The sequence below is a fragment of the Oncorhynchus mykiss genome, chromosome 5 (genome assembly GCF_013265735.2).
Source record: "Oncorhynchus mykiss isolate Arlee chromosome 5, USDA_OmykA_1.1, whole genome shotgun sequence".
Lineage (NCBI taxonomy): Eukaryota > Metazoa > Chordata > Actinopteri > Salmoniformes > Salmonidae > Oncorhynchus > Oncorhynchus mykiss.
Window position 1 is genome coordinate 25917427 of NC_048569.1, and position 15410 is coordinate 25932836.

A 15410-nucleotide genomic window follows, 5' to 3' on the forward strand; every position below is an offset into this window, starting at 1 on the left:
AGTGATGCTTCTGTAGGGCCTACAGGGCAAGGGGTTTGACCGACACACTGACAATGTCTCTGTTTGGTATTTTTGACTGATGACACTGCCATGTCATCCTGTGTGTGCAACTTAGCTTATTTATGTTACCAGTCCTGTGTTTCTCGTCCCCCAGGGTTTCCCGGGTAGCATGGGAATGCGTGGCACAAATGGTCACACCGGACATAGGGTAAGGACACAGCATTTGAGTCATGTAATCAGTGGACATTATTCCAAATGGCCATCCCAGACCTGTGGGCCTCAATTTATACCAACAGCATCACATTGTGTATTTCCTTTCAAATGTGTAATGGTTGGTGTGGTGGACTGTGTGTTGGTGTCCCAGGGGGAGACTGGTGTAAGAGGCCTGTCTGGTCTTACTGGGAAGCCTGGACCTCCAGTAAGTAACTGTGCTGTCATTAACAAGTCCACACACAGTATGTGACAAGTCCTTGTAGACAACTTCATTGAGTCTGGTGTTAGTTTAAATTATGTGTGTATTGAGCCTGTTCTGACTGGGCTGTATTTTATAGGGTGTATCAGGACCTCATGGGGATAGAGGCCCTCCAGGACCTCAGGTGAGATCAACAGGAATCACATACCAGAACTACATTTCCTAAATATCTTGAAAAATCAATCTGCAATGTAGTCCATGCCTTTCCCAATCAATGGTGTCTCTGGGTTTTCTCCTCAGGGTCGGCTAGGGGATCTGGGACCCACAGGGCTAGAGGGCCCACAGGTAAATTACAGCAGAACAGGCCTTTTCACTACTCCCTCAGCAGTTCTTATAGATCCATGCTCTATACACTGCCAATATATAGTTAGTCTTGCTTGGCCAGACCAATGGTGTAGACACAATACACAATGGGAACAAGACTAATAGATGAAGCTACTCACCTGTCTGTGTGTTCCAGGGCCCCTCGGGTCTGCAGGGCTCAGATGGAGCCACGGGGAAACCGGGACCAAGGGGAAGCAGGGGGCCTCCGGGGCCACAAGGCTCTAACGGACCAGCAGGAATCCTAGTGGGTACTACTTTGCAGACACTGCTCTCTTCTCCTCTAAACAACCTCTGAGGACTGTAACCTCTGTACACACTAAAAAGTGTGTAATGGTTCTATATCGTGCCAAATAAGGGTTCTTTGGCTTGTCACCATAGCGGGTACCTTTTTGGTGCAATATAGAACCCTTTTTTGAATGTTCCATAAAAAAAGACAACCATTAAGACAGCCATTAAAAAAAGGTTATTTAAAGCACCAAAAAAGGGTTGTAACCATCTCAATGGTTCTACAAATAACTTTTGAACGTCCATACAGGGTTTTGTATTCTGGTTAGTCATATTATATTGTTAAAATTCCATAGGTGTCTGGAATGGCTGGGGGTCCCTGAGGGGAAATTGAGAACCACTGATTTAGTCAACAGTTCTCAGTTGACACAAGGCCTTACGTTACTCTTTCACAAGACACTGTTGCTGGCCATACTCATATTTTACATGTAATGACATAACACAACAGATTAGATCAACTGGAATGACACTCTCACTCACAGTTGCACAAAAAGAGCTGTGAGCAAATCGTGCCCCAAAATATTAGAATGAGCCGCCACGCCTGCGTTTGAATTATCACTAAAAGATGAAAGAACCATTTTCTGAATGGCAAATAACCATTGAACGGCTCAAAGCATTCTTTGAGTCATTATGGTTCCACATAAAACCATCTCCCTTACCAAAGAATCCTAGGGAAAAAAATGTTTTTCTAAGTGTGTAGAACCTCTATAGAACCTCCTAAACTCATAGACTATGGGACATTAAGTCTCTGATGCCTGTTGGATGCATTTTATGTCAGGCTTCAGTGGGTGAATTCAATACATTTATTTGTAATTTATTACATGGCTTACGATTCAAAGCCCATTGGATGCTTATTTGGCATGGCTTGGGATGCCAAGCACAGCCCTTTAGCTTGGACATTTATATTCATCATTGTCACAGTTGTAAACATGTATACAGTACCAGTTAAAAGTTTGGTCACACTTACTCATTCCTGAATTTTTATTTATTTGTACTATTTTCTACATTGTAGAATAATAGTGAAGACATCAAAACTACGAAATAATAAATATGGAATCATGTAGTAACCAAAAAAAATATTTTATATTTGAGTGCAACTACATCTGCGATCCTGTGCATGTGGATAAATAAAAATGTAATCAAAAAATGTAATCTGTGTTCCATTATGATGCTTTGTTGTCCTTCTTTGTAAACCTTGTGTGGTCCATCCTCAGGGAATGACAGGTGCTGGTGGACTAATTGGACCAGCGGGGGAAAGAGGAGAAATGGTAAGTACAGCAATTGTAATAGATGATAATGATATGTCTAGGGTTGCAAAATTGTGGTCACTTTCCCAAAATGTTCCAGGTTTTCAAGAAATCCTGGTTAATCCTGGTTCCTGCTTATTCCCTGATTTGGGAATGTTACCACAATTTTGCAGCCCTAAATACATTTGAGGTCCGAAGTTTACATACACATTAGCCAAATTTAATCTGAGTAAAAAATCCCTGATTTAGGTCAATTAGGATCACCACTTTATTTTAAGAATGCGATATGTCAGAATAATAGTAGACAGAATTATTTATTTCAGCTTTTATTTATTTCATCACATTCCCAGGGGGTCAGAAGTTTACACTCAATTAGTATTTGGTAGCATTGCCTTTAAATGACTTAACTTGGGTCAAAAGTGTTGTGTAGCCTTCCACAAGCTTCCCACAACAAGTTGGGTGAATTTTGCCCCATTCCTCCTAACAGACCTGGTGTAACTGAGTCTGGTTTATAGGCCTCCATGCTCGCACACACTTTTTCAGTTCTGTCCACAAATGTTCTATAGGATCGTGGTCAGGGCTTTGTGATGGCCACTCCAGTACCTTGACTTTGTTGTCCTTAAGCCATTTTGCCACAACTTTGGAAGTATGCTCGGGGTCATTGTTCATTTGGAACACCCATTTGCGACCAAGCTTTAACTTCCTGACTGACGTCTTGAGATGTTGATTCAATATAACCACATACTTTTTCCTCATGATGCCATTTATTTTGTGAAGTGCACCAGTCCATCCTGCAGCAAAGCACCCCCACAGCATGATGCTGGCACCCTCGTGCTTCACGGTTGGGATGGTGTTCTTCGGCTTGCAAGCCCCCATTTTGCTCCAAACATAACGATGGTCATTATGGCCAAACAGTTCTATTTTTGTTTCATCAGACCAGAGGATATTTCTCCAAAAAGTACGATCTTTGTCCCCATGTGCAGTTGCAAACCGTAGTCTGGCTTTTTTAGGTTTTGGAGCATTGGCTTCTTCCTTGCTGAGCGGCCTTTCAGGTTATGTCGATAAAGGACTCGTTTTACTGTTGATATAGAGACTTTGTACCTGTTTCCTCCAGCATCTTCACAAGGTCCTTTGCTGCTGTTCTGGGATTGATTTGCACTTTTCGCACCAAAGTACGTTCATCTCTAGGAGACAGAACGCGTCTCCTTCATGAGCGGTATGACGGCTGTGTGGTCCCATGGTGTATAGTACTTGTGTACTATTGTTTGTACAGATGAACGTGGTACCTTCAGGGGTTTGAAAATTGCTTCCAAGGATGAACCAGACTTGTGGAGGTCTACAGTTGTTTTTCTGAGGTCTTGGCTGATTTCTTTTGATTTTCCCATGATGTCAAGCAAAGAGGCACTGAGTTTGAAGGTAGGCCTTGAAATACATCCACAGGTACACCTCCAATTGACTCAAATGATGTCAATTAGCCTATCAGAAGCTTCTAAAGCCATGACATCATTTTCAGGAATTTTCCAAGCTGTTTAAAGGCACAGTCAACTTAGTGTATGCAAACTTCTGGCCCACTGGAGTTGTGATACAGTGAATTATAAGTGAAATAATCTGTCTGTAAACCATTGTTGCAAAAATTACCGACTTGCCAAAACTATAGTTTGTTAACAAGAAATTTGTGGAGTGGTTGAAAAACAAGTTTTAATGACTCCAACCTGAGTGTATGTAAACTTCTGACTTCAACTGTATGTATAATCTAGCAATTTGTGATGTGTGTTAAACCACACTTTTCTGGAACATCACAGGGTATGCTGGGACCTTCTGGTGATCTAGGTCCTCCTGGACTGGATGGCGAACAGGTTTGTAGGACACACTCCGAACAGGAACTCTGTGGTCTCAGCCAGGTGAGTTTTCTGACAGTTCTCTTCCATTTCCTATTTCCAGGGCACTCCTGGCCAATCGGGGTTGGAGGGGCAAACAGGAACGAATGGGGAAAAGGTTGGTGATAGTGACACTATGATGCCTAAACAAACACCTAGAGATATATTTCACCATCTTTCACTTCTCACTACTTCATGTGTATTCCAGGGAGACCTAGGACCTTGTGGGAAACTTGGTCCTGCAGGGCAGCCTGGAGCTCGAGGTCTACAAGGACTCAAAGGGTTACAAGGCTCTCCTGGACCAATGGGAAAAGAGGTGAGCACCATCACCTGCCTATGGCATTGGACATTTACTGTACATACCTGAACCATCACCTGTAGATTCTCACATGTGTACCTAGTGCACATCCATTTACCCAGGCATCATGCACACAGCCAGACCATACACATACAGTATACTCAGCAGTGTACAGTAATTCAAGAGATGTCTCCTTTGGTTCTCAGGGTGATGTTGGACCTCTTGGCGATGCTGGTGGTCCAGGTTCCAAAGGGGAGAAGGTTAACAAACACTGACTTTTCGGCACTCAGTGATTTACATATTTAAGCCATCAATATATATGTGCTGTGTGTACAGTATATTGCATATCTATTCATTGATTAACATTTGTGCGTTTGACACAAATTACTGACAGGGCCATATAAGTGTTGGTTGTGGTTACAAACAAGTTGAAATCTGGTTGAAATAAAGTAATTACAAACAGGTTAAAATCTTGTTGAAATAATGAAATTATAAATGGGTTGAATTGTGGTTGAAATAACCTCATTACAAACAGTTTAAAATTTGGTTGAAATTACATCATGGACCAGAGACTCTGGGTTCGAGCCCAGGCTCTGTCCTTTGGACCTTCGTCTCTCCCGAGCCCGTACGGGAGTTGCAGCGATGAGACAAGATAGTAACTACTAACAATTGGATACCACGAAATTGGGGAGAAAATGGGGTAGAATTCAAAACATAAAAAAATTAAAATAAATTACATCATGGTGATGTCTGACTGACATGGCTGTTATTTGTAGGGTGATGTGGGGCCTCTGGGGCCCACAGGGCGGGAGGGTCCATGGGGGACCTTGGGGGAAAATGGGGAGAAGGGACCAAAAGGAGAGAAGGGCCACATCGGACTTATGGTGAGTGCCCAGATGCCAATACATAATGAACTGCACATTCTAGTTTATGTTTTGAAACCATGAAATGGAATCAACTGAAGTGATTTTCAATATGATTTTTTAGACGTGACTTTGGGTGATCAATTTGATGACTGGTACATCACCTCTGTTCTGTATCCACCAGAGTCAGTCAGGATTCATGGGAGAAATAGGACCTGCAGGCTTGTCAGGGCTACAGGTGAGTCAGGAAGTGACGTGTTTTTTTTTTGACAAGCATCAGATACTATATATGTCGAAGTAAAAAATAAGAGTAAAGTAAAAAATACATGTAAAAAAGTTGACATTAACTGTGTAACGGTCTTCTAGGTGTGAAGGAGAGTCGGACCAAAATGCAGCGTGTAGATTGCGATCCATGTTTTAATGAACAAACGTAAAACACGAATCAATGCAAACACTACAAAATAAAGAACGTGATGAACGTAACGAAAACCTAAAACAGCCTATCTGGTGAAAAACACATAGACAGGAACAATCACCCACAAACACACAGTGAAACCCAGGCTACCTAAATATGGTTCCCAATCAGAGACAATGACTAACACCTGCCTCTGATTGAGAACCATATCAGGCCGGACATAGAAATAGACAAACAAGACATCCAACATAGAATGCCCACCCAGTTCACGTCCTGACCAACACTAAAACAAGGAAAACACACACGAACGATGGTCAGAACGTGACAGTACCCCCCCTCCAAGGTGCGGACTCCGGACGCACAACTTAAACCTATGGGGGAGGGTGTGGGTGGGCATCTGTCCGCGGTGGCGGCTCTGGCGCTGGACGTGGACCCCACTCCATAACAGTTTTAGTCCACCTCCTTAGCGTCCCTAGATAGGTGACCCTTCTTAATGACAGCTCGGGACAGAGGGTCAGCTCGAGACAGAGGGGCAGCTCGGGACAGAAGGGTAGCTCAGCACTGAGAGGAAGCTCAGCACTGAGAGGAAGCTCAGCACTGAGAGGAAGCTCAGGCAGGTGGTTGGATCCGGCAGATCCTGGCTGGCTGGCGGTTCTGGAAGAGTCTGGTCGACTGGCGGATCCGGAAGAGTCTGGTCGACTGGCGGATCCGGAAGAGTCTGGTCGACTGGCGGATCCGGAAGAGTCTGGTCGACTGGCGGATCCGGAAGAGTCTGGTCGACTGGCGGATCCGGAAGAGTCTGGTCGACTGGCGGATCCGGAAGAGTCTGGTCGACTGGCGGATCCGGAAGAGTCTGGTCGACTGGCGGATCCGGAAGAGTCTGGTCGACTGGCGGATCTGGAAGATTCTGGTCGACTGGCGGATCTGGAAGATTCTGGTCGACTGGCGGATCTGGAAGATTCTGGTCGACTGGCGGATCTGGAAGAGTCTGGTCGACTGGCGGATCTGGAAGAGTCTGGTCGACTGGCGGATCTGGAAGAGTCTGGTCGACTGGCAGATCTGGAAGAGTCTGGTCGACTGGCAGATCTGGAAGAGTCTGGTCGACTGGCAGATCTGGAAGAGTCTGGTCGACTGGCAGATCTGGAAGAGTCTGGTCGACTGGCAGATCTGGAAGAGTCTGGTCGACTGGCAGATCTGGAAGAGTCTGGTCGACTGGCAGATCTGGAAGAGTCTGGTCGACTGGCAGATCTGGTAGAGTCTGGTCGACTGGCTGCTCTGGCTGCTCCATGCTGACTGGCTGCTCCATGATGACTGGCAGCTCTGGCTGCTCCATGCTGACTGGCTGCTCCATGCTGACTGGCAGCTCTGGCTGCTCCATGCTGACTGGCTGCTCTGGCTGCTCCATGCTGACTGGCTGCTCCATGCTGACTGGCGGCCCTGGCTGCTCCATGCTGACTGGCGGCCCTGGCTGCTCCATGCTGACTGGCGGCCCTGGCTGCTCCATGCTGACTGGCGGCCCTGGCTGCTCCATGCTGACTGGCGGCCCTGGCTGCTCCATGCTGACTGGCAGCTCTGGCGGCTCCTTGCAGACTGGCAGCTCTGGCGGCTCCTTGCAGACTGGCAGCTCTGGCGGCTCCTTGCAGACTGGCAGCTTTGGCGGCATCCTGCAGAAAGGCAGCTCTGGCGGCTCCTTGCAGACTGGCAGCTCCTTGCAGACTGGCAGCTCTATGCAGACTGGCAGCTCCTTGCAGACTGGCAGCTCCTTGCAGACTGGCAGCTCCTTGCAGACTGGCAGCTCTATGCAGACTGGCAGCTCCTTGCAGACTGGCAGCTCTATGCAGACTGGCAGTTCTGAACAGGCGGGAGACTCCGGCAGCGCTGTAGAGAAGGAAGGCTCTAACAGCGCTAAACAGGCGGGAGACTCCGACAGCGCTGGAGAGGAGGAAGGCTCTGGCAGCGCTGGACAGGCGAGGCGCACTGTAGGCCTGATGCGTGGTGCTGGCACTGGTGGTACTGGGCCGAGGACACGCACAGGAAGCCTGGTGCGGGGAGCTGCTACCGGAGGGCTGGGGTGTGGAGGTGGTACTGGAAAAACCGGACCGTGCAGGTGCACTGGAGCTCTTGAGCACCGAGCCTGCCCAACCTTACCTGGTTGAATGCTCACGGTCGCCCTGCCAGTGCGGCGAGGTGGAATAGCCCGCACTGGGCTATGCAGGCGAACCGGAGACACCGAGCGCAAGGGTGGTGCCATGTAAGCCGGCCCAAGGAGACGCACTGGGGACCAGCTGCGTAGAGCCGGCTTCATGGCATTAGGCTCGACGCTCAATCTAGCCCGGCCGACACGCGGAGCTGGAATATACCGCACCGGGCTATGCACCCGCACTGGAGACACCGTGCGCACCACTGCATAACACGGTGCCTGTCCGGTCTCTCTAGCCCCCCGGTAAGCACAGGGAGTCTGCCCAGGTCTCCTACCTGGCGTAGCCATACTCCCTGTTAGCCCCCCCCCAAGAAATTTTTGGGGCTGCCTCTCAGGCTTCCATCCGCTACGTCGTGCTGCCTCCTCATATCTGCGCCTCTCCGCTTTCGCCGCCTCCAGTTCTTCTTTGGGGCGGCGATATTCTCCTGGCTGAGCCCAGGGTCCTCTTCCTTCTAATTCGTCCTCCCATGTCCATACCTCCTCTTTGGGCTGCTCCTGTTGCCTCTTCTCCTGCTGCACCTTTGGGCGGCTACACTCCCCTGGTTTAGCCCAGGGTCCTCTCCCGTCGAGGATTTCCTCCCATGTCCAGAAATCCTTATTGCGCGTCTCCTCGCGCTGCTCCTGCCTGTTGACACGCTGCTTGGTCCTTTTGTGGTGGGTGATTCTGTAACGGTCTTCTAGGTGTGAAGGAGAGTCGGACCAAAATGCAGCGTGTAGATTGCGATCCATGTTTTAATGAACAAACGTAAAACACGAATCAATGCAAACACTACAAAATAAAGAACGTGATGAACGTAACGAAAACCTAAAACAGCCTATCTGGTGAAAAACACATAGACAGGAACAATCACCCACAAACACACAGTGAAACCCAGGCTACCTAAATATGGTTCCCAATCAGAGACAATGACTAACACCTGCCTCTGATTGAGAACCATATCAGGCCGGACATAGAAATAGACAAACAAGACATCCAACATAGAATGCCCACCCAGTTCACGTCCTGACCAACACTAAAACAAGGAAAACACACACGAACGATGGTCAGAACGTGACAAACTGGCATTGATCAATGTCCACTTTTGCACTATTTTTTCCCCAATAGGTTAGACTTCTCTCTTCTGTTAGGCTCTTTCTCGATTCATATTTCCTCGACTCCTCACACCCACTTTTCTTGCTTCTTTCTCAAAACCCATTGGAGAAGAAGGCCTGAAGTGAGGGACCTTGAATATTCTCCTCCAGTATGGTTGAGAAGGAAGCAAGGAGATAGGATGCAAGGATTCGGGGAAAGCAGGTTTGCGATGAGTGTTGTCAGGATGTACAGTGATCCGTTGGTCTCTTCTATTTCTTCCCAGGGTATTATGGGCCCTAGGGGGCCTCCAGGGCCAGATGGACCTCAAGGAGAGAAGGTAATATCTTGATTCCCTGGCCTGCACACCAAATGGAGTAGCAATTCAGGATAGGGAAATTATAAACGCTTCCATCTATAATTCCAATTTGTTTTCTCTGTCCCTTTCTCCCCAGGGGGAGTCTGGGCCTAGCAGAGCCATCGGACCTCAAGGCAAAACAGGACCTCCGGTAAGAGTCGCTTCATAACCTAAGTGCATGGTGAATGGCATTATCCATTTGTCCTTTTGGTCTGATTTCATGTTGTCTTGTTGTTGTATTCTAAGGGGGTGGCTGGACTTCAAGGAGTCAGAGGTGACACAGGGAAGCCAGGACCACAGGTCAGTGTCTCACTGTCTCTTAGACCATGGTCTAGTCAAGTCAGCCATGTTCCCAGTGATTCTCCTACGAATAACATTGTCCATGTGCTGGTGTGGTATCTATTGCAGGGTCCAGTAGGGAAGGTTGGGACTGAGGGAGACTTGGGCCATAAAGGTGAGCCAGGACTAGATGGAGAGAAAGGGGAGCCAGGGGGACCAGGCGAGCCAGGAGAACAGGTGAGCCCATTCAGTGTTGCAGTCAGTTTGGCCCCTAAAGCAAGTCCAATGTTCATGGGAAATAGACAGTAGCCCATTTAACCCCAATTTAATGTCTGGTTTTATTATGAATATCATTTTCAAAATATACTGTACCAAATCAAAAATAGTCTACAATGTATGTTTTGATTTTGTAATTGTCTCTCTAGGGGGTTGACGGTCTGCCAGGCATCAGAGGGCCCCCAGCGCTTCTTGGTTTGGAGGTAAAGAACAGCAACATCTTAGCCTGGTCCCAGATCTGCTTGTATACTTGCCAACTCCATTGCTCATTATCAAGTCAAACATGTCCCGCACTCAGGCTAGCAAAATATTTCCTCATACACATATCTACCATTAACTCTGTATTATATTTTACTCTTTGCTTCTGCTTCATTCTTCCTTGTTTGTTGTTGTCTCCTCTCGCACCACAGGGGCCACAGGGTGAGGTGGGAGCCCAGGGGCCAGAAGGTCCCCTAGGGGCATTGGTGAGTTCACAAACACAGGGGTGGGGCAAAGGGATGCCACAGATTATGTAATTAGTTCATTATGCTCTTATAGCAACCGGTGTCCGTCTAAGTTTATTATTTAGCCGATATTGATGACCTCAAGCAGTGTCAAATGGGCATATTGTGATATTGAAAAACTAGCAGCACTACCAGAAGGTCACTGATATTTTCTACCCTATTATCTTTCTCTGACATCTGGTAAGTTTCTTTAAGTCATTCTACTGTGTTGAATGTTTCAGGGTGTCAGGGGAAACCCAGGACCTGAGGGAAAACAGGGACTGAAAGGAGAGAAGGTGAGATCAGGATTCTCTGTTTCTCTATTGTTCTCTTCTTTCTTGTGCTGTGAAACCCAGTCTCAGGTCCCATATTCTCCGGAGACACTCATGCATGCAGAGAGGCTAGACTAGGTCCCCCTGCTTGTTGATGCTGTGTTTTCTCTACAGGGAGATGACGGCAGAGATGGATCACCTGGAAAGACAGGTCACATCGGAAGGAGTGTAAGAGCCCCTTTCTTCAATCCATTCAATGTAACAGTGTAAATAAAAGGGGTGTATTCTAGAAAAATAACAAATATTATTCAGGTTCCTGAATGAAAGATGAGGGATGCATCCCAAATGGCGCCCTGTTATATATACATGACACGCTATTCCCTTTATAGTGCATTACTTTTGAGTGGACTATAAAGGGAATAGGGTGTCATTTTGGAGATGACCGAGATGTGTCAGCGTGTTTTACCCTGTGTGTATTGCCTCGTTCACCAACATTGTAAACATCCACAGGGGAAAAGAGGCAAGGCTGGAATCAGGGGCACAAGAGGAGAGAGAGGACCAAAGGTAAGATGTTGGGTGATGTGAAGGGTCACGCACACATACACAACGATCTCTTAACCATGATACTATAATATTTCATGGCGTGCACCAACATTTCCTGTCATTCCTACAGGGAGAGAGGGGACATGTGGGATTGATTGGTGTTCCAGGATGGGTGGGGTCTATAGTAAGTCCAACAGATTTCTACTCTCATCAATTAGGACTGTCGTCATCTATTTCACCATTTCATAATTCAATCCCAGGCAGGAGAGTCTCTTATGTACTTCACCTTTGTCAGAAGTATTATTTGATTAGAGAAAAGGATGTTGAAAGCAATGCATTGCTACATGATAATGCCTTAGATCAGCTGATGATTGATACACAACTGATGGATGTCTTTTCTCTCTCAGGGAATCCCAGGCTTGGGAGGAGACAGGGGGGATCAGGGTGAAAAAGGGAGTGAGGTATGAATAGATCAGGCTGAATTATTGATACTAGTGAATTTAGAGAGAAATGCACTGTGAAGACTTCACCCTCTGTGTTCCTCTCCCCACAGGGAGAAAAGGGGAACATAGGGCTGCTCGGTCTGCCAGGGCGTGATGGCCTAAAGGTACTTCTGGTTCTGACTTCTGTGTGAAAAACTTCTGGCATTCATAAAAAGTCTCCAGATCAGCACTCTTAATCTGAGACACTACAAACGATCCCCGGTGTCAGTTTTAACACCATAGAAAAACGACATACTGACAGGTTTGGCAACAATCTAGAAATATGACGTTTCCTAAAATACTGCTGTAAATAGTAGATGGGCTGTGACAGACGTAAGTTTTACAAGGTAATCAGGGTCCTGTTGGGGTGCCAGGACAGACAGACTGACTAACGTTATGTTTTACAGAGTAGTCTGGGTCCTGTTGGGGTGCCAGGACAGACAAACTGACTAACTTTATGTTTTACAGAGTAGTCTGGGTCCTGTTGAGGTGTCAGGACAGACAGACTGACTAACTTTATGTTTTACAGAGTAGTCTGGGTCCTGTTGGGGTGCCAGGACAGACAGACTGACTAACTTTATGTTTTACAGAGTAGTCTGGGTCCTGTTGGGGTGCCAGGACAGACAAACTGACTAACTTTATGTTTTACAGAGTAGTCTGGGTCCTGTTGGGGTGCCAGGGCAGACAGACTGACTAACTTTATGTTTTACAGGGTAGTCTGGGTCCTGTTGGGGTGCCAGGACAGACAAACTGACTAACTTTATGTTTTACAGAGTAGTCTGGGTCCTGTTGGGGTGCCAGGACAGACAGACTGACTAACTTTATGTTTTACAGAGTAGTCTGGGTCCTGTTGAGGTGTCAGGACAGACAAACTGACTAACTTTATGTTTTACAGAGTAGTCTGGGTCCTGTTGGGGTGCCAAGACAGACAAACTGACTAACTTTATGTTTTACAGAGTAGTCTGGGTCCTGTTGGGGTGCCAGGACAGACAGACTGACTAACTTTATGTTTTACAGAGTAGTCTGGGTCCTGTTGGGGTGCCAGGACAGACAGACTGACTAACTCTATGTTTTACAGAGTAGTCTGGGTCCTGTTGGGGTGCCAGGACAGACAAACTGACTAACTTTATGTTTTACAGAGTAGTCTGGGTCCTGTTGGGGTGCCAGGACAGACAGACTGACTAACTTTATGTTTTACAGGGTAGTCTGGGTCCTGTTGGGGTGCCAGGACAGACAAACTGACTAACTTCATGTTTTACAGAGTAGTCTGGGTCCTGTTGGGGTGCCAGGACAGACAGACTGACTAACTTTATGTTTTACAGAGTAGTCTGGGTCCTGTTGGGGTGCCAGGACAGACAAACTGACTAACTTTATGTTTTACAGAGTAGTCTGGGTCCTGTTGGGGTGCCAGGACAGACAGACTGACTAACTCTATGTTTTACAGGGTAGTCTGGGTCCTTTTGGGGTGCCAGGACAGGTGGGCCCGAAGGGAGATCAGGTAAAACAACACTATCTAACCACACTGTTCCTCTCAAAACATCTATAGCAAGAACTATCTATGATAACACCATATCCACTAGTAACAATTGCCAAAAGCCATGATGAGGCTCATTCAATCTAAACTGATCAATCAGAGTTTTGATTATTTTACTTTCTGAAAAGATTGATTGATAACTTTTCATTGACGTTTCATTATCTATTATTTCCCACCAGGGGAATATTGGACCGTCTGGGCCAAGAGGAACACCTGGGATGCCAGGACTACCTGTAAGTCCCCCTTCTGGATAATCTCAGAAATATTTTCTCAAGCCCTTTTAAATCTTCCCACATTTGACAGTTTAGTCATTTAGCAGACACACTTATCCAGAGCGACTTACAGGAGCAAATAGGGTTAAGTGCCTTGCTCAAGGGCACATCAACAGATGTTTCATCTAGTTGGCTCGGGATTCGAACCGGTGACATTTTGATTACTGGCACAACACTCACTGCCGCCCAAATGGCCCTCTATTCCTTATGTACTGCAGTATAGAATAGGGTGCCATTTGGGGCACAGCCAATGGGAAATCGTAGTTCTTGCGAGGACAAACGAGCACTAGACCACAAAGTTCATCTTTCAGCCACGTAGCTTAAAAACCCCCCTGTCTATTAACCATCAAGACGAAGACTATGCATGCTTCATCGAGGCGTTATTATGACGATTAGGATAATGTCTCGAATTCCATTTTAATTGCAGACTGTCTTAATAAGCAAGACTCTGTTAACTCAAGTCCATTTCCTTATTATCACCAGACTGTCCTGCCATTATGCCATTCTCTCCGGGTTTAGCTGTAGATTATTACTCTTTTCAACTTGTGGCCATTGAAGACGCCATTGAAGACGCCTCTAAAAGCAGTGAAGCTGTGGCTAATGTGATCGTAATGCAGTGAATAAGAGGGCATTGGAAGATTGAAACAGCTGTTAGTGCAGAGCAGTGTGCTTCAGAACTGATATTCAAACTCATCTCCTTTTATTCTCTCTTTATCTGTAGGGTTTGTTTGGCGAGAAGGTATGATATAACATCTTATTTTCTCGTCTTTTCAAATCATACACACATTATCTTCTTTCAAAACCAAACCCCATGTAGAGTTGTGTGTTAGCTTTGTCTCACAGTGTCTAGATAAAAAGAAAACATTCACAACCACATCATGTCATCACACTGGAAGATACAAAGGAACGTAATAGGAATTGTGCATTTCCTTATCAAATTACATTTGAATATGCCATTGCAAGTATGGAATGGTATAAGTCCACTCTCATCGCATTATGGGCTGTATTTCCATAGGGTTTGAAAGGCTTTGAGGGATTTCCTGGGCAACCTGGGACAAGGGGCCTGCCGGTAAGTGACACTGATTTCATATGCATTGGTCCATTGACCACAGAGACTCAATTGCATCCATTACACAGCACTTAAGGTTGCAAAATTCCGGTTACTTTCCCAAAATTCCCAGGTTTTCCAGAAATCCTGCTTTGAAGATTCCCCGATTTCCTGCATATTACCACCTGATTGTAGCATTATTCCAACCAGGATATCTGGAAAACCTGGGAATTTTGGGAAAGTTACTGGAATTTTCCAACCCTAGTCCCACTCTTTTGTTGCGTTTCTTTCAGGGGGCACCTGGCCTCCCAGGACTTCCAGGACCCTCAGTAAACATGACCCTTACTCAACTCAAGGCAAGTCATTTATGATCAGCAAGTGGGTCTGTGTCCCAAATTGTATTCCCTACCTAGTGCACTACTTTTGGGATGCAGATGTAATAGGCCATTAGATGAACTGGTGGAGGGAATAACTCCATAATGATCATATCATTCTCATCACCATTGTAGGACCTTCAGTACCTGTCAGATAAGCCCAACTTCCCCCTGATCCAGACCCTGCTGGACTCTCTGCACCAGGACCTGAGGCTGCTGGTAGACCCCCCTGATGGCAGCAAGGAGCACCCTTCCACCACCTGCATGGAGCTGTGGCTCTGCCACCCCGACTACGCCAGCGGTCAGAAACTCTCTGTCTATACCTGTACTGTATATCTATAACCCAAAGCTAATTTAAAGGCACATAAGAATGGCCACAGCATCCTAATCTCAGGACTCTCACGTTTTCAATGCAAATTAGAATCAATAAGTGCATCGAA

The 15410-nt window shown here is 46.4% G+C and overlaps 1 protein-coding gene across 1 annotated transcript in view; it reads left to right on the forward strand.

Annotated features, from left to right (window-relative positions):
- LOC110523500 (collagen alpha-1(I) chain) overlaps positions 1 to 15410 on the forward strand; it is a 68778-nt gene that overhangs the window by 47684 nt on the left and 5684 nt on the right. The window contains exons 30-59 of the mRNA XM_036977140.1: positions 155 to 208; positions 365 to 418; positions 552 to 596; positions 713 to 757; positions 933 to 1040; positions 2296 to 2349; positions 4131 to 4184; positions 4270 to 4323; positions 4414 to 4521; positions 4710 to 4763; positions 5280 to 5387; positions 5551 to 5604; positions 9337 to 9390; positions 9506 to 9559; positions 9655 to 9708; positions 9817 to 9924; positions 10113 to 10166; positions 10374 to 10427; positions 10688 to 10741; positions 10892 to 10945; positions 11228 to 11281; positions 11391 to 11444; positions 11668 to 11721; positions 11814 to 11867; positions 13187 to 13240; positions 13456 to 13509; positions 14270 to 14287; positions 14564 to 14617; positions 14890 to 14952; positions 15106 to 15271. Of these exons, the coding sequence (XP_036833035.1) occupies positions 155 to 208; positions 365 to 418; positions 552 to 596; positions 713 to 757; positions 933 to 1040; positions 2296 to 2349; positions 4131 to 4184; positions 4270 to 4323; positions 4414 to 4521; positions 4710 to 4763; positions 5280 to 5387; positions 5551 to 5604; positions 9337 to 9390; positions 9506 to 9559; positions 9655 to 9708; positions 9817 to 9924; positions 10113 to 10166; positions 10374 to 10427; positions 10688 to 10741; positions 10892 to 10945; positions 11228 to 11281; positions 11391 to 11444; positions 11668 to 11721; positions 11814 to 11867; positions 13187 to 13240; positions 13456 to 13509; positions 14270 to 14287; positions 14564 to 14617; positions 14890 to 14952; positions 15106 to 15271 (1903 nt within the window). The remainder of the gene's footprint in view (positions 1 to 154; positions 209 to 364; positions 419 to 551; positions 597 to 712; positions 758 to 932; positions 1041 to 2295; positions 2350 to 4130; positions 4185 to 4269; positions 4324 to 4413; positions 4522 to 4709; positions 4764 to 5279; positions 5388 to 5550; positions 5605 to 9336; positions 9391 to 9505; positions 9560 to 9654; positions 9709 to 9816; positions 9925 to 10112; positions 10167 to 10373; positions 10428 to 10687; positions 10742 to 10891; positions 10946 to 11227; positions 11282 to 11390; positions 11445 to 11667; positions 11722 to 11813; positions 11868 to 13186; positions 13241 to 13455; positions 13510 to 14269; positions 14288 to 14563; positions 14618 to 14889; positions 14953 to 15105; positions 15272 to 15410) is intronic.